General features: G+C 51.5%; 2 protein-coding genes across 9 annotated transcripts in view; both read left to right on the top strand.

Moving 5' to 3' along the window:
• Positions 1 to 6,427, top strand: part of PLA2G6 (phospholipase A2 group VI) — an 18,471-nt gene extending 12,044 nt beyond the window's left edge. For 4 of the 8 annotated variants that reach the window (XM_054074260.1, XM_054074253.1, XM_009568416.2 and 1 more), the window contains 6 exons: positions 322 to 472; positions 650 to 786; positions 1,454 to 1,608; positions 2,356 to 2,523; positions 3,657 to 3,730; positions 4,718 to 5,943. In XM_054074260.1, the coding sequence (XP_053930235.1) occupies positions 322 to 472; positions 650 to 786; positions 1,454 to 1,608; positions 2,356 to 2,523; positions 3,657 to 3,730; positions 4,718 to 4,859 (827 nt within the window). In that variant the 3' untranslated portion in view covers positions 4,860 to 5,943. Of the gene's footprint in view, positions 1 to 321; positions 473 to 649; positions 787 to 1,453; positions 1,609 to 2,355; positions 2,524 to 3,656; positions 3,731 to 4,559; positions 4,689 to 4,717; positions 5,944 to 6,023; positions 6,185 to 6,346 lie in introns of those variants that run through there. The other 4 variants (XR_008451210.1, XM_054074245.1, XM_054074211.1 and 1 more) reach the window with 4 other exon arrangements.
• Positions 6,127 to 18,999, top strand: BAIAP2L2 (BAR/IMD domain containing adaptor protein 2 like 2). Its single transcript, XM_009568415.2, has 16 exons — positions 6,127 to 6,168; positions 6,347 to 6,427; positions 7,302 to 7,420; positions 8,100 to 8,175; positions 8,492 to 8,578; positions 9,552 to 9,613; positions 10,203 to 10,274; positions 11,248 to 11,364; positions 11,773 to 11,919; positions 12,373 to 12,525; positions 12,992 to 13,130; positions 13,933 to 14,158; positions 14,946 to 15,014; positions 15,354 to 15,534; positions 17,355 to 17,395; positions 18,195 to 18,999. Exons 3-16 carry the CDS (start codon positions 7,382 to 7,384, stop codon positions 18,268 to 18,270), a joined length of 1,485 nt encoding a protein of 494 aa, XP_009566710.2. The 5' UTR covers positions 6,127 to 6,168; positions 6,347 to 6,427; positions 7,302 to 7,381; the 3' UTR covers positions 18,271 to 18,999.

Here is an 18,999-nt window from a genome sequence, read left to right as displayed (position 1 = left end):
GAGCATCTCTCTGGGTTTTGGGAAGCGCGTTGTGGTGGAGTGCAATGTTCTGTTCTTCCTGCTTGCTCCACAGGGCTTTCACAACAAGGTGATTTGCACTGTGTGGTAGTAGGAAACTGTGCTCTGAGCTTGCTCTTTAGTCCTTTCCAGTCATGCTGCTGAGCTCTGAGCAGATGACAGGCAACCTGGGAAGAGGATGGGATTGGGAGTGATGCCTCCTGTCTCCTGTTGGTCCTGGAAAGTCCCAGTTCTGATGTGCTCTTTCTTCTGCCTGCCCTTCCTCCCACCCCTTGCTCCTGCCAATGCTGTTGCCTGTCTCAGGGAAGTCCATGGACTACATGCGCTGCCTGTACTTCCGCATGAAGGACATGGTGTTCCGGGGGTCTCGGCCCTACGAGTCGGAGCCCCTGGATGAGTTCTTGAAGAAGGAATTTGGGGAAAACACCAAAATGACAGATGTTCAAAAACCCAAGTAAGTCCTGCCTGGGGCTGCGCTGGCTGATGCTCTCCTGAGTGTGCTCTGGGCCCCTCTTAACAGAGATGCTCAGCTTCTCCTTAAAGCAGATCTGGAGGAATGTGATGTGCAGGCTGTTGAAGCCATAAATACGTTCTGGTTTTCATCTTATTCTTCCTCTGTCGTCTCCCACAGGGTTATGGTGACAGGGACATTGTGTGACCGACAGCCAGCTGAGCTCCACCTTTTCCGGAATTACCCCGTACCAGAGACAAAAACCTCCACGGAATACAAGACAAGTGCATCTTTCAAACCACTCACTCAACCAGAAGGTAAATGCTGGCACAAAACAGTCCAGCTGGTTGGCAGGGGAGAGAGCAGTCCCTCAAAGACAAGAGATTTCCTCTTCCTCCTCCCCACATTGCTCTGAAAATTGGGGTGCTCCAGCAATGGTTTATCTCTGATCCTGACTTGAGGCTTGGTCCTAGTGATGGTTCCCTTCTCTCCTCCCCTCCACTCCTCCCTTGGCATCTCTCGTACCAGGAACAGGGCTGGCTAATGAGGTTCGTGAGGAAGGGGTCAGCTAAAGGATTGTCGTGTGTACAACCAGTACCTTTCCCTGGGCTCTCAGGAGCAGATTAATATGGAAAAACTGTGTAACAGAAGCATGCAGCCCCCTCCAGCTTGCTGCTTGCTTTATCTGGCAAACATAACTGGTTCATCATCAAAATGGTGGCAATGAAGCTGATAGAGTGTGAATTTGACCCAGGATATGTGGGAAGTGGTGAGAATATCTTTTAAAGGTCCCCAAAATAATCCTATGAGATTATTTTGGGGACCTTTAAAAGAAGAGGCCCTTACTATTGGGAGAAAGAGGTACAGCTGTTTAAGTCAGGGTCTTCTGGAGTTGCAAGTCCTCTGGCTTTGTGTTGGTGAAGGCGGGGCACTTCTTGCACACAGAAGTTGCTGCAAGAGGTCATATGCTTTCTCTCCCTCCAGACCAACTTGTATGGCGTGCTGCTCGCTGCAGCGGTGCGGCTCCCACTTATTTCCGGCCAATAGGGCGCTTTCTGGATGGTGGGCTGCTAGCCAACAACCCAACCCTCGATGCCATGGCGGAGATCCATGAATACAACAAGACGCTGATCAAGAAGGTGAGGGAAATCCTGGCCCTTGGAGGTAACTGGGACTTTATTGGCTCCACTGAGCCTCTCTTGAAGGGAGAGATGGTTTGGGAATGGATGCCTCTAGTGGATAAACAAGTTAGTGCTACAGAACCCTAGAAGGGAGCGTATGGAGGGGAATGTGTTGGGAATGGTGGCTGAGAGGTGAAATACCTGTTCAGACAAGGGTGTGAGGTGGAAAGGCAGCCCTATCAGCCTATCCTTGCTACTTTGAGTAAGGATGGTTCAGTTGCTGGTTGTGTGTAGCTCTTGCCACAGCTCTTCAGGGCCTTTCTTTGCCCAAAAAGACATGGAGAAGACAGTGGCGTGGCACTCTGAAGGCTAAATTGTGAATGCTTTCTGTGCTGTGGCATGGCAAGTTCCTCGGAAAGATGACTAACTGCTGGCAGCTACTGCTCCCTGAGCTGAAAGGGGAGGTGTGTTGCCAAAATGACTGAGAGAGTTGGACTGTTTCACGGTCATCTGGTCCTAGGACTCGTCTTTAGGGAGATCCCATGGGTTTGGGTGCTGGCAGAGGTGTAAGGAACAGAACAGGGCAACTGTTGAAGCCACGTGGATTATACCTGTCTCACAAGGCAGTACTAAAGGGGGAGAATGGGAGAGAGAAAAGGTTACCGAGCCTTTTGCCTTAGTTTCCAGAGCTTCCCCAAGACTGCTGTGAAAGACGTACTGTGTTATTTGTTGGCCCTTGCAAACAAATCTTCTGTTTGTCCACAGGGTCAGAGGCAGAAAGTAAGAAAATTGGGCTTGGTGGTATCCTTGGGGACAGGGAAGCCTCCTCAAGTCCCAGTGAGCTCTGTGGATGTTTTCCGCCCCTCCAACCCTTGGGAGCTGGCGAAGACAGTCTTTGGAGCCAGGGAGCTCGGCAAGATGGTGGTGGATTGTGTGAGTACTGAGAGGAGGGGATGGGGGAAGACCCCTGGGGCTGCTTGCAGGGAGGGAGCAAAGGTTTCCAGTCTTCAGCTTCTTCCTTTTGGACAAAAATTGTATTTCCTTGGTAGTGTTCTAACAATGGCCAGTTCAAGGAATGGAGTGTTATGTAAGGATTGCAGGAGCACAGCAGGTCTGAGGCCCTGTCTGTCTGTTTGGGGTTTCCAGTGCCAAGGGAGATGCAGTTCCTGCAGCTGTAAGGAGCTCAGATGTGGGAGAGCCATGGACAGAATGGTGGTCAGTGAGCTCTAGGAACATTTGCAGCTGTGAGTTTGTGAAATTCATTATCTTTCCACGGAACATCGATTATCATCTGAGCAACCTGGACCGAAAAAAAAAATACAGAAATCAGCGATTCATTTTTCTTTGGAAAAGCTTTGTTATCCCTACTGGGAAAATTAGCAAATGCTAGGGAAGTGGGAGTGTCACTAATAAAAAACAGCAGTTCAGAGCTGTGGTTTAGGAGCATGTAATAGACATGTTCTTGTATGCTTCGGAAAGATGCTCATTAAACGTTGTGCATGAAAATACTCCAAATGAGTGAAAGCCAGAAAGATCAGGACTGAGGTTTTGACTGCAGCCTTAATTCTGTGGAGTTTTTCTCTGCTTAGCTTCCTAAAGCCAGAAAATACCAAGAAAGGTGCCTCTGCTTTCCCTGTCTTTTATGTCAGGACTCCCAGGGAAGCTGTCCCAGGACAGCCTAGAAAGCCTGCAGTAATCTTAGGCTCTGCTGGTACTGGGCTTGGACAGAAATGAATAGAGATGAAATTCCAGGGAGGCTGGGATTCAAATCATCCTGAGGAGGTTTCTTTAAGGGAATCCACTCCGTGCTGTGGTGGTTGGAGGATCTGTATGGTGCAATTCCTTGTGTCCCAGGGAGACAGGAGCAGTGTTCTTACTTTAAAAACAAACAAATAAAAGCCATTCCACTCTTAGTGGTAGATGCTGCCATTCAGGATGTGCTTGCTCCTGGTTTTCCCTCTCCCCTTGTGGCTTGTGCGTTTCGACTTAGTGCCAGGGAAGCCTCTTGCGGACAGGGGGAGAGCAGTGTGACAGTCAGGCTCTAACTGTGCCTATTTGTCCTGCAGTGCACTGACGCAGATGGCCCGGCTGTGGATCGTGCCAGGGCCTGGTGCGAGATGACGGATATCCCATATTTCCGGTAGGAGCTTCCTTTCCACTTTCTGCACAGACCTATTTTTAGCCCTCTCACTTCAGACCTGGCTGTGGCATGCAGCATCCCAAATTGTGTCCCCTCCAGCGGCTTCTCTGCCCAGACCTGTCCCCCTGCCCTCTCTTCTCACGCCTCAGAGAGTTATCAGAGGGTGCCATGTCCCGCCCTGTGAGCTCATGCTCTGAGTGTGCCCTGTCTGGCATCACTTAGCCAGGAGATGCTAACGAGGTGCTTAGGGTTTGTGCATCCCACCCTATTCCACCACGCATGGTGTGTTTTGAGGTTCGAGCCTGAGGAGGTGCAGTTGCTGAACTGAGTATCAGCGCTGAGTGCGGTTGTGCCTCGAAGGAGGGGGAAGGCCTCCGCTCTGCAGCCTGAGAGAGAAGGGAAAGCGAATGCTCAGCACAGGAAGGACGTGGATTTGCTAGAGCGAGTCCAGAGGAGAGACACCAAAATGATCTGAGGGATGGAGCTCCTCTTGTATGAGGACAGGCTGAGAGGTGGAGTTGTTCAGCCTGGAGAAGGTGCTGGGGAGACCTTATAGCAACCTTCCAGTACTTAAATGGGGCTACAGGAAAGCAGAGACAGACTTTTTAGCAAGGCTTGTTGTGACAAGACAAAGAGTAATCGTTTTAAACTAAGGGAAGGTAGATTTAGATTGGATATAAGGAAGATTTTTTTTACAATGGAAGTGGTGAAATTCTGGCACAGGTTGCCTGGGAAGGTAGTGGAGGCCCCATCCCTGGAGGTGTTCAAGGTCAGGTTGGATGGGGCTCTGAGGAACCTGGTCTGGTTAAAGATGTCCCTGTTTCTGCAGGGGAATTGGACCAGATGACCTGGCCTCTTCCAACCTGAAGCATGCTATGATTCTATGACAGCAGGAGCCACTTTGTACCAGTCTTGTGCTTGGCATGCTCGCTGCGTTTTCGTGTTTGCATCTGTGCCCAGCTGGTGATGCTGTCTTGCTGTATGCAGGCTCAGCCCTCAGCTGCATACGGAGGTGATGTTGGATGAGGTGAATGACACCGTGCTGGTGAATGCTCTCTGGGACACCCAGCTTTACATCTACCAGCATCGGGAGCAGTTTCAGCAGTTGGTGCAACATCTCTGCCAGTGACTGACCTGGAGGTTCCTATTCAGCGTCTTCATGGCAAGGAGCAGCAGACACTGAAATGGCTCAGATTTGCCCCTGAACCAAGATGTTGAGGTGGGGGAGGGACTACTACGACTACTAATAAGGAATTAATAATATTTAATAGACAACAGTGCACATACATGTGTTCCTGGACAGCTGTGAAATGCTGACCAGTTGCCTTTGCACTGTAGCCCCATCTCTGCTGCTGTGCTTGGTTTTGCTGCCCTGCTCTATGACACTACAACCCTTCCCAGAAGCCAGAGCCCCCACCTGCCTGTCTGGAGACTGTCTCCTGTCTGTGCAGCACCTCCACTGACAAAGCACTGTGCACCTTCCCACATCACAGAATGGGCCAAGGCCAGAGGAAGCTTCAAGGATTACCTGGCCCACAGGGGCCAAGGTGTTTCAGAGCATATAGTATAGGGAAAAGGGATTATTCTTCCCTCCACATGCCTGGTTTGAAGGGGAGAAGAAATGCTGCAACTTTCCACAGTGTATGTGACAACTGGCCTTGGGAGAAGGGGGAACCTTTCTGAGCCTGTTGTCTTCTGTAGCGCCTTCCTTTTCCTCTCCAAGATGGGCTGGCAACACAGATGCTGACTGTGCCCAGGGTGGGAGCTGACACTCCCAGGGACTCTTTTCTGCCACCTGTCTTGCTGTGCTACTCTGCTCAAGGGCTGAGGTGTGAAAGCCTGTCTTTACTCACAACAAACTCAAGTTGGGGGAAAGTAGCCTTGGCTTGGTAGAGATTGTTTCTCTTTATTTTTAATGTGTAATTGAAATGCTCCGAGATCAGTTCCCACCAAAGAAGCTGACCCTGTGACAACTTGGATTTACTGTTTTTACTGCTGGAAAACCCTTTGTGGCTGCTGTGTTGCTCAATGTTTCTGCAGTAAATTTTGCCTATTTATAATTTATGTATCTATTCAGAGGAGTACCCTGAAAAACTGAATTCTTAATCATTTGGTTTTGACTGGATAGACTGCTGTTGTGAACAGTGCTTCTATGCAGAACTGACATGACCTGAAATAAAGAGAGGATTGTTCCACTGTCATGCAGTCCATGGTTGTCTTCTCTCTCTCTTTCCCTCTCTCTCTCTTTCCCTCTCTCTCTCTCTCCCGCCCTCTCAATCCTGCAATGTCCCAGAGGGATTCTAAGTCTTGCAGCCTCTGAATTTGTCACAGGAAGAAAATCAGGAATTGAGCTCCTTGAGACACAGGATTGTACTCTGTGTGTGCTGAAGAAGTGAACGTCCTGTCCCTGCAGCCAGCCCTGGGAGCACGTGTTCGGGGTGAGTGGCTGGCTGTGCCACGAAGAACAGCATTGTCTGCTGGGCTTTTCAGTTGGAGAGGCTTTGAGTCAGCTCCCGTATGAGAATCCTCTTGGAGCTAGCTGGGCCAAAAAAGCAGAACAGAAATCCTTTGGGATACAAGTGGCTGGAGATAGGGCTTTAATTTTGGTATCGCCAGGTGGTTCCTGCACAAGGAAACTGCTGCAAGCCTGCTGGGACTGGTGCCCACTGATTCCTAAGGGACACCGCTGGCAGGAGGGTGAGTGCCAAGTCGTGAACAGGACTGAAGACTGATTGTCTACCTTCTGATCTTCAGTTTCACAAATGAGATTGTGGCATTAAGAGGCTTTTAATGTGGACTAAAGGTTTTCTTTTTCCTGCGTAACAGAGGGGCTTACCTTCCTGTGGAAAAACAAGCCCACACATCTTGAAATAGAGAGAGCGTGAGCTCCTTTCTGCTTTTCACCCCTGGCTTGCGCTCTTCCTCCTTCTTTATAAGCCTGCACCTCCTGCAGGGATTTCCCAGTGTGGTCTGTGGTTGGGCTCCTTGCACACAAGCAGGGAGAGCAGGAGGTTCGGACACAAGCTCATGCCTGTCACTATGGAATCTCACTGAGACAGGGAGTGGGAGGGAGGCTAAGAGCCAGAGGGGAGGGCTGAGGAACAGGGGCGTGGCATAGTGGGCAGGGAAGAGGTGAAACTTGTTTTGAGCTTTCCTAACGTTTTCCCCCAGCTGCTACTATTTGCTGCCTGCAATTGTCAGCTGTGTGCGAGAGATCTGAAGATGCTCTGCTAGCACAGTGAGGCCAAGAGAGCCACCTCCGAGCGGTGGCAGTGACAGAGGCAGCGAGCCGTAAGGCGGTTACTCTGGCAGGTGGTTGGCTCTGCAGGTGTCAGGGCAAGGAGAGCTGGGTACTGAGCTGGCAATTAATAATTCATTGCAGTGGTCACATGCCCTTGCTGGCTGTCACAGGATTCCTCTCTCTCCGGTGTCTGGTTACTTCCAGAGATCAAGTTCCAACCTCTTGGCTGGTGAATTATTAAACTCCATACGTGCTCTGTTCCCTTTGTACCACGTCCGTGTCTTCCTGCTGTCCTACCTTGCCCACAACGGGCTCTTTCCATTCATCCAGCTCTGCAAAAGCAGAGTTATCTGGACCAGTACTCTCCTTTTCTCCCTGCTTCTTTGTGGGAGAGGAAAAAGGCTCCCGAGATGGACCTGTCCTACAGATCCACTATCTCCATCTATAAGGTGAGTGCTGGCACCAAAGGCTGCTCCTGTCTGCCTAGGGGAGGCTCGTGGGTGGGAGAAAAGGAGTTGTTTTCTGTCAAAGGCTCCCTTGAAGAGAGCCGAGGACTGGATCTGTCCCAAGTCTGAACTGCAGCAGCTCCTGTGGGCTCTGCGTTTGAGAGCAGATAGCTGACAGGAGGGAAGGGTGGTACGGGTCTTAAGGCAGACCTGGGAAGGAACCAGACAACCAGGGTGGTTTGGACACAGAGCATGAAGGGTCACACACCTTGGTTGCTGGTAGGAAGGAGGAGTTCAGTCATCTGTTTTCGCTTCTGATGGAAAGAGCCACCTGGTCTCACAAATTCTTCCTTATGCACATCGGTGCTGCACCAAGGCGCTGAAGGCTGGGAGAAGGGGGAATTTCTTATTAAGCCTCTGGTTTTCTATGGTGTAGGCAATAAACATCCTTGATAAATACAGCAGGTAAGAGTGGAGAGGCTGGTCTGAAGCAGTCCATCCCTTCTCTTAGCTGGCTGGAGAGTGCACAGTTGTACATCCCCATGGCCATCCAGCATCGTGGCTGTGGGAGCTCTCTGTGTCCCTGCTGCACTCAGCTGAACCACATTGGGAGAGCATTGACCTGCTGAGGTCTCGAGGGTGTGGAGAAGGGTAGCATTAACACGCTTCTTCCTGGTGACAGAGTATCTTGGAGCAGTTCAACCCTGCGCTGGAGAACCTGGTATACCTGGGGAACAACTACCTGCGTGCCTTCCATGGTGAGTGGGGTCCCACATGGCCAAGGCCCCAGGTAGTGGTGCTGCATCCATCCTAGGTGTCCACTGTGCGTCAGGAGGGACTGCTGTCACCCAGGACAAGGCTGCTCATTCCCCTCATGGCATGTTCTCTTTTGCTGTTACTAACTTTTCTCCTGCTCCAGGACCTGCTGCTGTCTTTTCGCACAGATGGGGGAGAGATAGGGTGCCCATGCTGATAGGCAAGGTACCATGGGGTGGCTGTGCTGCTTGCTAGGGCTGGCGATGGTGGGAAGGCAGACCAGATCCTTACCTCCCCTCTCCTCTCCTCTGCTCACAGCATTATCCAAAGCGGCTGAAGTGTATTTTAAGGCAATTGAGAAGATTGGGGAGCAAGCGCTGCAGAGTTCCACCTCACATGTGCTGGGTAAGGCTCTCCCAGTTGCCATCCTCTGTCCTCTGATGAGTCACAGTAATGTGTTTTTTGGCCTCCCCCCCTTAGCTTGTCCCTTACCAGGTACTGGAGGAAGCTCCTCTAAATAATGCCCCATAGCACCAGGCCCTGTCCAAGCAGCGAGAGTCCAATTTATTGTGCATCCTTGAATATCTCCCAACTCCCCATTGCGCTCCCCTGTATCTCTCTGAGATCAATGAATGAGCCCAGCTCCTGAGATGGACCTCCAGCGATGGATGTTTCATGGAAACCAGTCCTTGTTGGGGCATTCTGCCCTAAGAGCTGAAGTTTTCATTCTCGAGGAACCATTTTGCCCCTCCTCGCAGGTGTGAGGGGAAAGCCAGAGAGCACAGACTGACAACAGCAGATGGGGTGTTGTCCTCCTGAGCCTGCAACCAGCTGAAACAGCAGGACTTTTTTACTGAAGTCCCTTTTCCTACATCAACTGCGCTCCCTGACTCACTCCTCTGCTCTCTGTCATCTCTTCACTGTTCCATACCATCAACACTGGTGAAGTGAGACTGCACACAGCATCAGCAAAGGGTGCTGAAGCTACATTCTTGTAGGACAGCCTGGACCTTGCACTAGACCTGGGGTGCCAATGCGAGTGGAAGCAGGGCTTGAACGGGCTGTGGTAGGGTGGAAAACCAGCACCCAGAGCCCATGGCAGAGCCGAGGGTGCCTGCCGGCACCTGGTACTGTAGCAGTGTCGTGGTCTGGAGCAATCGTGTGTTGGCAGTGCCTGGGGAGTGGTGACGGAGTTGAGCCCTTGGGAGGAAGGCTGCCAGCCTCTCTCAGGGTGCAGAGAGCAGTGCATGGTGATATCTGTTGGACTTTCACACCCGTATATCATCAGCCTGCATTGCACACTACTGGTTTGCCACCTTGGTTGCACAAGGAAATGGCCATGGGATTTTTCCACTCTCTCTTCTCTCTTTCCCTGAAGGTGAAATCCTGATGCAGATGTCTGACACGCAGAGACTCCTGAGCTCTGATTTGGAAGTTGTGGTGAGTGGTTTTCCTGGGGGTTGGTGCATGTGGAGGAAAAAGACATTACCTTAACAATGGCATGCTCCTATTTGCTCAATCTGCTGCATCTCCCATCCTCTGACATGCCTGCTGGGAGGTGGCTGCCTCCCTGTTACACCTGCTGTGCATGACAGGGGCGCATCACAGAGCCTGGCTGCTCGACGTTTGGTGCCGTTGATGGACTGTCACCACCACTCCACAAGCATGGTGGCAGATGTGCGGTACAGTGACCAATGCCTGGCTCTGAAGATGTGGCAGGGCTGTCCTCTCTTTCCCTGAGCATCAGTGATGGGACAGGAGTGGAGGGTATCCTAACCTTTCCAGACACTGCTGTTGTGCCTGTGCTGAAGCACGGGGGTTAACAATCAGGTGGGTGCTGAGCGCTGACCCACAGGCTGCAGGGATGCTTCATGGTAGCCCTAATGTGTCCATTTCTGGATTCTGTTCGGGGTCCAAGTGGCAAAGGAGCCATTAGCTCTGTGAGTTTTGTGAGCTGGCCCTCACCACAGTGTGTGTAACGCCCCATATGGTGAAGGGTTGAGGGTGATGGCTCCTTCACCTCTTCCAGGCTCAGACCTTCCATGTGGACCTGCTACAGCACATGGAGAAGAACACCAAAATGGATGTGCAGTTCATCAGTGTGAGTGATGAAATCTCTTCTTGTCCTTAACCCTCCTAGTTTCCCTTTCCACCCAAGGGCTTTTGCTTGTGGACTTGGGATACTTCCTTGGTTTCCTCAGCAGGAGTTGGGGAGGATTATCTTCTTCTTCTGTCATCATAGAATGATTTGAGTTGGAAGGGACGTGAAAGATCACCCAGTTCCAAACCCCCTGCCATGGGCAGGGACACTTCCCACTGGATCAGGCTGCTCAAGTCCTCATTCAACCTGGCCTTGAACACCTCCAAGGATGGGGCATCCACAGCTTCCCTGGGCAACCTGTTCCAGTCCCTCACCACCCTCATTGTGAAGAATTTCCTCCTTATGTCTACTCTAAGTCTTCCCCCCCTGCAATCTAATGCCATTCCTTCTCGTCCTGTCACTACAAGCCTTTGTAAAAAGTCTCTCCCCAATTTTCTTGTAGGCCCCCTTCAGGTACTGGAAGGTCACTATATGGTCTCCTCAGAGCCTTCTGTTCTGCAGGCTGAACAACCAGACCTCATTGAACAAACCTCTCCTAGTCTGGTTGATGACAGAGGGCTGATGACATTTGGACTTGCCAAATGCTTCAAAGTGCCTAAGAGTCTTGGCATCCCAAAAGCAGAGTTCCCTGCTTCCCCAAACAGTGGCCTCTGCGTACATGTGGATCCTGTGCTGTTGTGGCCCAGCTGGCCATGCTGGTGGGTAGTGTCACAGGAGACAGAGGCCTGGGGATTGTTCCCAGTGTCAAGAGAGCTGGATGCCAGTTCTTGTTCCTGAGATCTTGAGGTTCATCAGCACTTTGGGGCCCTTTAAAATGAAAAGAAATGTAAAGGAAGACTTCTTATAAGAGGTCTAGGTGAAGCCTGGTTTCAAGGTGACTCAGAGGTTCAACCACCCATCAGGAAGGACCATTGCTGCATCACAAGGTGGCTGGATCTCCAGCTCCTCACTCAGCCTGGTTTCCCCCTGGCAGGAGAGTCAGAAGCAGTATGAGCTGGAGTACCAGCGCAGAGCCACCAGCCTGGATAAGTGCATGGCAGAGCTGTGGAGAATGGAAAGGACCCGTGATAAAAATGTCCGGGAGATGAAGGTGAGCAGCTAGTATGGGAAGGGGAGCTGGAAAAAGAACTGGGTGATTTATCTCTAGCCAGGACTGATTTCTGAGCAATGTTGTCCTTCCTTAAAAGCCAGGAGGTGGTCTTCAATGTTAAAAAGGCAGCAGGCTTATCTGGAAAGGAGGAAATTCCTTTCTCCTTTTCTAAAGGGTGCTGTCTACCTGTGGTTCTCACCCCTGCCAAGCCCTTGCCTCATTTAGCAAGCCTCAGTCTGCAAGGATTTGCTCCCTGGCACTGTTCTAGCTCCTCTGTGCTGCTTCAGTATAGTGAGCTGACTGGGAAGGTGGCAGACATGACCTCTTTCAACCCTTCCCCTGCCATGTCTGAGTCTACTCTTCTGGATTCACACTGATCTCTTCCTCTCTTTTTCCCCTGTGGTCCAGGAGAATGTGATGCGACTACGCTCGGAGATGCAGGCATTTGTCTCTGAGAGCCAGAGGGAAGCGGAGCTGGAGGAGAAACGTCGCTATCGCTTCCTGGCTGAAAAGCACCAGATGCTGTACAACACCCTCCTTCAGTTTTATAGCAGGGTACGGCCCTGGTGTGCCAGAAAAGTGGAGCTGGGGGAGCAGGCAAGCAGGAGAGAGCCAGGGCTGAACTGCCCCTTGGGTGAAGGCAATGTCTATGCACGAACTGGGCAGGAAACTCTTTCATTTCTTGTTGTGGGGTCCAGGCTGACTGTACTAGCCTGGATTAGTGTGGCTGGGACTGAGGATGGTGCTGACACAGGGTTAGTTGGGTGTGTGGGCAGTGAGAGAGGGAAAAGTGATGTAGGTGTTTATAGCAAGGTCTTTGGGACCACAGGGTCTTCTGCTGGAGGATTTCCTCCTAGAAATTCACTCCTGCATGGCTCTGTTTGGCCATTCGCACAGACCTAATTGTTAGAGGACCTGGTCCCTAACCTAGTGCATATGGCAGCCTTTGGCTCCCTCTGTAGCTCTTCTGCCCTGTCGATCACCAGTTCTTATCCTCTCTCTCCCCAGGCACGGAGCATGATCCAGACCAAGGCACCACTGTGGAAGGAGCAGCTGGACGCCAGCCGCAACCCCTCAAACAGCCATTCACAGGGTCTTCTTCCAGCCTCCCACAGCTCAGGTTATCCATCAGGCCGGCTCAACCCCACCCACCTTGAGATGGTGAGGAGCCCACTGACAGCCTCCACCTTGTTTGGTGAAACACGGAAACAGGTTGCCCAGAGGGGTTGGTAAATGACCCATCCCTGAAAAGATTCAAGGTCAGACTGGATGGGGCTCTGAGCAACCTGATCTAGTTGCAGATGTCCCTGCTTACTGCAGCCGGGTTGGGCTGCGTGAACCTTAAAAGTCACTTCCAACCCAAACCATTCTATGATTCTGTGATGGCAAGACTGTGGCTGCCCCTTTCAGGCTGCAGGGCAAGGCTAGTCCTTGGCCAATTGCTGTACTTGCTGCTTTGTCCAGCTTCTGTGGCCTTTCCTGGTCAAGATGAAGGGAAGTGTGTGTATGGGCTGCAACGCAGCAGTGTGTTGGGTTTGGCTTTTTGTGAGTGACTGGATATCTCTCAGAGCATCTCCTGCTTAACAGTCCCTGTGGATATGCATTTAGCCTCCCTTCCTTCCAACAGCCGCAGAGACCCCTTGGGGACTTTGCTTCTCCAATGACTGGAAGTAGGACCAGCGTCTTCTCTCCGGAGCAGCCAGAAATGAGACTGTCTCCTCAACCAGAATCCCCCAGGCGACCGCTGCGAAGGACACCGTCAGCCAGTATGAACCATGTCTGAGATAAATGCTGTAGGGAGACACAGTGGTTTGGTCCCTCTGGGAACAGGGTTGGGTTTAAGGAGGGGCCACAGCTCTATTAGTCCACCAGTCCTCAGCCGCATCTCTGGGCACAGTGAGAGAAGAATGTACATGGGAAGTGGGGGGGACAAGGCTAAATGAAGCAAAGGCTGAGCTCAGCCTTCAGAGTAGGGTCCATCCAGGACAAGGCCAGGCTTTCTGGCTGTCTGTGTGAGGTAGGGTTTGTGCGGATGTGCCATTTTCAAGGCTTCTTGAACCATGAGGACTCGTTCTTACTGGAGTTGGCATTTTGCTAATGTACTTACCCTTGTGCTACCAGATTAAACATTACCCTGCCCTACAAAATGCAGCCAGTTACTTCATGTCTCACCTGCTTTTCTTTCCTGAAAAATTTGAGCTTAAATTGTTAAAAAAAAAAAAAAAAGAAAAGAAAAGGAGCAGGAGTAGAGAAAAACAACCCAAATACTCAGTTGCTTTAGCAGGGTCAGGAAGAGTCAGTCATTGTAGCAGGCAGTACCTGTGCCCTAGACTTCTGGCCACAGAAGACAACATAGTACAAAGCAAGTGGTTTCAGTTTGAGTTGATTTTCTCCTGCAAGATGAGTGTTTTACCCTTTCCCATGCCATGCCCTGCTCTCTGCCAATAAAGGCCATCTACTCCTCCTCTCAGGCAGATGACTGGGGAAGTGCTGGCCTCTTCAAGGCAGCATGGACCTTGCCAGGAGGATGCTGAACACCAACCAGATCACTCCAATGCCTCCCTGCAGGTTTGCTCCCTACCGGCCGTACCTCCCGTTCGAGTTCCTTTGGCGAGGCCAGCGGCGACAGCGAAGGCAGGAAGAGGAGCAGCACAGCAAGAGTGCAGGCTATCGTGCCCCACGTGACGGGTGCCAACCGGACACTGCTGCGGTTCGACCCCGGGGACATCATCACGGTGCTGATGCCGGATGCGCAGAACGGCTGGCTGTACGGCAAGCTGGAAGGCTTGTCCACGTATGTGACTTCAGTGCTGTAAATCTGCCTGATTCAGGCTTGTTGAGTCTGGAGTTGGGAGGCTTAAGGCTGAAATTATTTCCGTAAAGCGAGCCAGGGATGCAGCGTCCCCCTCTCGGCTTGCATGACTGAGTGACTCGTGTCGCAGGACCCATCTCAGGGCCGTGAACTGCTGGAGTTACCTGAGAGGCCTAGCGTTTCTCAGCTCTCACGGCAACTGCTGCTGTACCCTTCAGCACAGACAGGACATGGAAACTGCTGCACCCAGTGCTTACTGAATTACTGCCTGTGGTGTTGCCAGTCAACATCTCTTTGCAAAGCCTGTCCTGTTCCACACAGCAACCCTGTACCATGCTCTGCAGGGAAGCTCACACTCGGATGAGAAATGAGCAAGAGCAGTACTTTTCTTTTTGAGAGGTTCCCGGGATGGAGCTGCTTTGCTCTGAGGAGAAAGCATTTCCACAGCTTGCTTGTGTGCTGTTCTTGGCAACCGTGCTCAGTTAGAGCGTCTCTTCCTAGATTGCACCAGTGTTACTCCTGGTAGATAGAATTTTGCACAGACTCTGAGATAAGTTAGTCCCGCTCCAGCCTCAAGGACTGTCTTATCATAACCCCATGCCCTACCTAGGGATGAAAGACGAGCAGAAACCCTGTCACACACAGCAGCAGCAGTAGCTAGATTGGTGTGTGGGATGGGTCATAGATCAGGAGTGCTGGGCAGCTGGATCTGAAAAAAACACAAATCATGGTTTCCTGGACCTCATTTTTCTCTGTTCATGTGCCCTAGATGCGGCTGGTTCCCTGAAGCTTATGTAAAGCCTCTGGATGTGAGGGAATTGGAGGAGCCAGCCACCAGGTAAACAGGAGAGCAACGGGCAGGAGCTGAAGTGACTCCTGATGGGTCACTAACACCAGTGGGGTGCCTGTTTGGGGTGTGCCCCGTAGAGAGCTGCAGTGCTCCCATGCTGGAGCATCTACTGAGAGCCCCACTGTGGCCTGAGATCTCACAGGCTTACCCTAGATGGCTCCCCTAACACGTGCAATGTCTTCTCAAAGGCGCTTGTGACCCGGCCAGTCCAAGCCATGTGCATTTTCTCCAGAGACATCTCGCAGATGCGTGTTGTGGGTAGCACCCGTGCTATTCCCTATTCCTTGCTCTTTGACTCTCACCCCACTGTCTTCTCCTCTTGCTCAGGTCCTTCCCACTGCGAAGCAGTCACAGTATGGATGACATCCTGGACCGTCCCAGCACTCCTTCCTCTAGCAATTACTGGCCTGCCACTACCCAGTCCAGTTTGCCGAACCCACCTCCCCTCTTGGTGGGTGCCAGCAATCACCAGAGTGGAGTGGCCACCCCGGTCAGCTCTGGCTCCAGGGTGAGTGCGGGAGGAGTGACTGATGAGTGTGTGTGGAGTGGGTCAGGTCTGACTTTTATCCTCCAAGACACATCTTTTCTACATTGGCCTGCTGAGAAAGAAAAACACCTTCCAGATGTAGGTGTGCGACCTCTTCCCTTTCTGAGCTGGGGTTTTGTTAGCACTGGCCTTTCTCACCTAGTCTGTTCGCATGCCACCATGTCGTGATGGCCCCTGCCAGTTAACCCTGTGTGTGCAGATCCTCAGTGCCTGGCTTTCCTCCCCTGAGGGACTGCTTTTTTGCCCCTGCCCTTCTCATTTCTCTCTCTTTTTGCTCACCAGGGACGCTTCAGTTCAGTCCTTTTCTCCATGACCTCCCAGCCTGATTTCTGGTGGCTCCAGGGCAGCACCTCTTTCTGCTAATAGTAGGACCGTGGAGTGATCAGGCTGGCCTGGGGGGTGGGTGACCAGCTAACAGAGATGCCATCCTTCTTCTTCCTTATGAGAATGGGGAGAAGTTTCATTGGGCTCCTCTCCTAAATTCAGGAAAGAGTTGTGTTAAAGTCACAATTGTGGTGGTGGAAAAGCCAGGGGCAAAGAGCACAAGTGTTTTGGAGAGCCTTAGAACAAGTCGAGTCCAACCCATGGCATATGGCTCCACTTACCACTGCTCCCAGGTGTGGAGAATCGATTGGTGAGGACAGGCAAAGTTAAAGTTGCATACAGTTAAAGGTGAGGACCTGGGAGAGGGAAGGACAGTGCTGCCTGCGGGGCATTACTTACTCAGTCTCATTGGAAAGTAGGGAATCTTGTCTCTAGTTGCTGGTTCCAGGACTGTGTGAGGTTGCAAGCAACTGGATGGCTCAAAAGACTAAAAAATGCAATGTTTAATTACTCTTTTTTTCCCTTCCTGTTCTGCTCTGTGGTTTCAGGGAGCCTTAGGCAGCACAGAGGGGAACCAGCTCTGCAGCTCATTTTCCCTCTGGGCTACAGATTTCCATCTGGTCCCAGGGCTAGGTTGTAGGAATAGACCTGGGATTGAGCGATGAAGTGTGTGGAGCATTTGGAGTATCATGGCAGGACTATTGAGCCTCATCAGAAGTTTGGAAAGACTCAGTCTTGTTCTAAATTTCTGCCTAAGATATCCTCCAGTTGAGCCAGAAGCAAATGGATGTGTGTTTGACTTCCTAACTGGAACACAGATAGCCACATGTGGCTTTCTTGACGGCCACCAGCCAGAGAAACTGGTGCAGGCCAGTTCTTACTGATCCTTCATTGTCTACTGGCCAAGAATAAGGGCCTTAGGACTTAGGTCCATCTTTCTCTATCAAGCTGGTCCACATGTAATCCGCATATAATGAATGTGTTGTGTAGGGTAGGTAGCTACAGCTCTTGAACTTGCCATGGATGCAGGAAGCTTGTGAAGGCACTGATGATAAAATCTTTGCCAGGATGTGTGGGCAACATGAGAGGGGGCATCTCTGGCTGTGCTGGCAGGAAGAAACGTAGCTCAGACTGTCCCTGTTTGCTGTGACATGACGCTTTGGGGATCTGAGGCATCGCCTTTCTTTCCCAAGATAGAGGGAGGTGTCCTAGGGAAACAGGGAACCTTTGGTGTAGTGACAACCTCACCACAAAAAGCAGGTGAGGCAGTGAATTTCTGGGCTTTTGCAAAGCTCGATGAATAAGGAGGAGTCAGACCCCTCTTAAGAGGACTTGGGCTGCTAACTCACTTAAGTGTTTTGTGGAATCTTCCTCCATGTGTGCAGTGTCTCCTGCCCCACTTCTGTCTCTCCATTCCCCACCCAGACAGTTCACTGCTGCCTTTCTTTTCACTGCAGAAATCAGGAGTATTTGACCAGCCCCCTGAACTCTTCCCACGGTGAGTGAGGTGTGGAGCTGCATTCTGTAATCATTGGACAGGAACAGGGCGATGGTATTACAATGCTGTTATTATTTCATGTTTTGGATTGTCAAATGTGGGAGGAACAGGGAAGTGTCTGGAGGAAAGCAGTAGACAAGCCACCTTCTAGGACAGGAGGTGGGCCATTCTGGTGAACTGTGAAGCCTCTCTCCTACCTCTGGTAATACGAGACAGGAGCTGAGTACCCTGAGCGGACGGCCGGACCCGCATGTTCCTTCTCATCCACCCTAGAGGAGCCACGATAGCAGCTCGCAGCCTGAGTGTGGAGCTAAATACTTCAGGTAGCTCTGGCTGCTTGGAAAGGGCTGAGGCATAAGGGACATGGCTTTTAGCTTTGATGACTCAGGTCTGTGGAGATGAGGCTTGCCTTAAATCCATGCTTTCCTTCCTCCTGATGGGTTGGTGTCTCCGTGTTTCTGCCATGGTGCTGTTGCCTCTTTCTGCTGCTTGACTTCTTGCTTGGAGGGTCAGGGCCACAAATGTAGAGTGATGTTGTAAGGGACAGCCCTATGCGAGTGTCCCTTTGTCACTATGTGGAAGAGGGAGGGTGGGAAGCCCTGAGGAAAGCCCAAGGAAACCTACAGCAGGGGGTGTTAAGGAGAGAGAAGACATACTCAGCAGAAACCTTTACCACAGTTACCTCGTTGGCATGAAGGTGGCTGTCCAGCAGAAATAAATAACCTTCTCTTTGTCAGCAAGTTCCTTGCAGAGTCTATTGAGATTTCCTGATGTCTGCCTGTTTCCTTTCTTCTTCCAGAGGTACCAATCCCTTCGCCACAGTCAAGCTGCGTCCCACGGTCACCAATGACCGCTCGGCACCCATCATCCGATGAATTGGGGCTGCAGATGGCAAAGAATTTCAGCAGGGAAGGGAGAGGCATACAAGTGACGGGCTGTGACCCCAGCTGGGCAGCCTCATGCTACCACTCACTGAGTAACCTCTTTTTTTACCCATCCTTTTCCTCTGGGTCATGGGGACCCACCTCTCCTGGCTGTCTGGGATGCTTTAGCCAGCAGCACATCCCTGCTGCTCTTTTTGAGTTGCCCCCTGTCCTCCCCTCCCCGTGTGGTGTTACTGTACTTAAGTGGGATAAGTCTGGTGTTACTGGTACTGGTGGCCTGGGAGCAGGGATGCTGCTGGTCTGGGAGGTGGAAGGACGGAGAGGTAAGATCACCTGCAGCAGGATGAGAACTGTGAAGCTTTGCAAGCCCTGTTGTGGGCAGAGAAGAACACTTGCCGAACTTTGCCACCAGAAGAATGAACCCCAAAGGGAGGAGGCTACAAGAAGGCTTCCAGCAGTGTGGTCCGGTTGACAGGGTCTGCAGCATGCAGCAGTCTGCTGTTGTCCCCTTTGGCAATCGTGTCCATTTGTAGCAACATTCGCCCCTTCTCACCCCCCTGCCACAGCCCCTTCCCTTGCTGGGCAGCCCTGGAGCAAGGTGAGGACAGGCGAGAGTGCCTGGCGCTGCTGCCCTGCTCCTTTGCCTATTGTCCTGTGGGAAAAGATTTTGTTTTTAAAAAAATAAAATGGAGAATGCTGCTTCTGTAGCCATTCCAGTAG

Source organism: Cuculus canorus, chromosome 1, assembly GCF_017976375.1.
Source record: "Cuculus canorus isolate bCucCan1 chromosome 1, bCucCan1.pri, whole genome shotgun sequence".
NCBI lineage: Eukaryota > Metazoa > Chordata > Aves > Cuculiformes > Cuculidae > Cuculus > Cuculus canorus.
The sequence above is the reverse complement of the archived record's forward strand: the minus strand, read 5'-3'. Positions and strand labels throughout refer to the sequence as shown.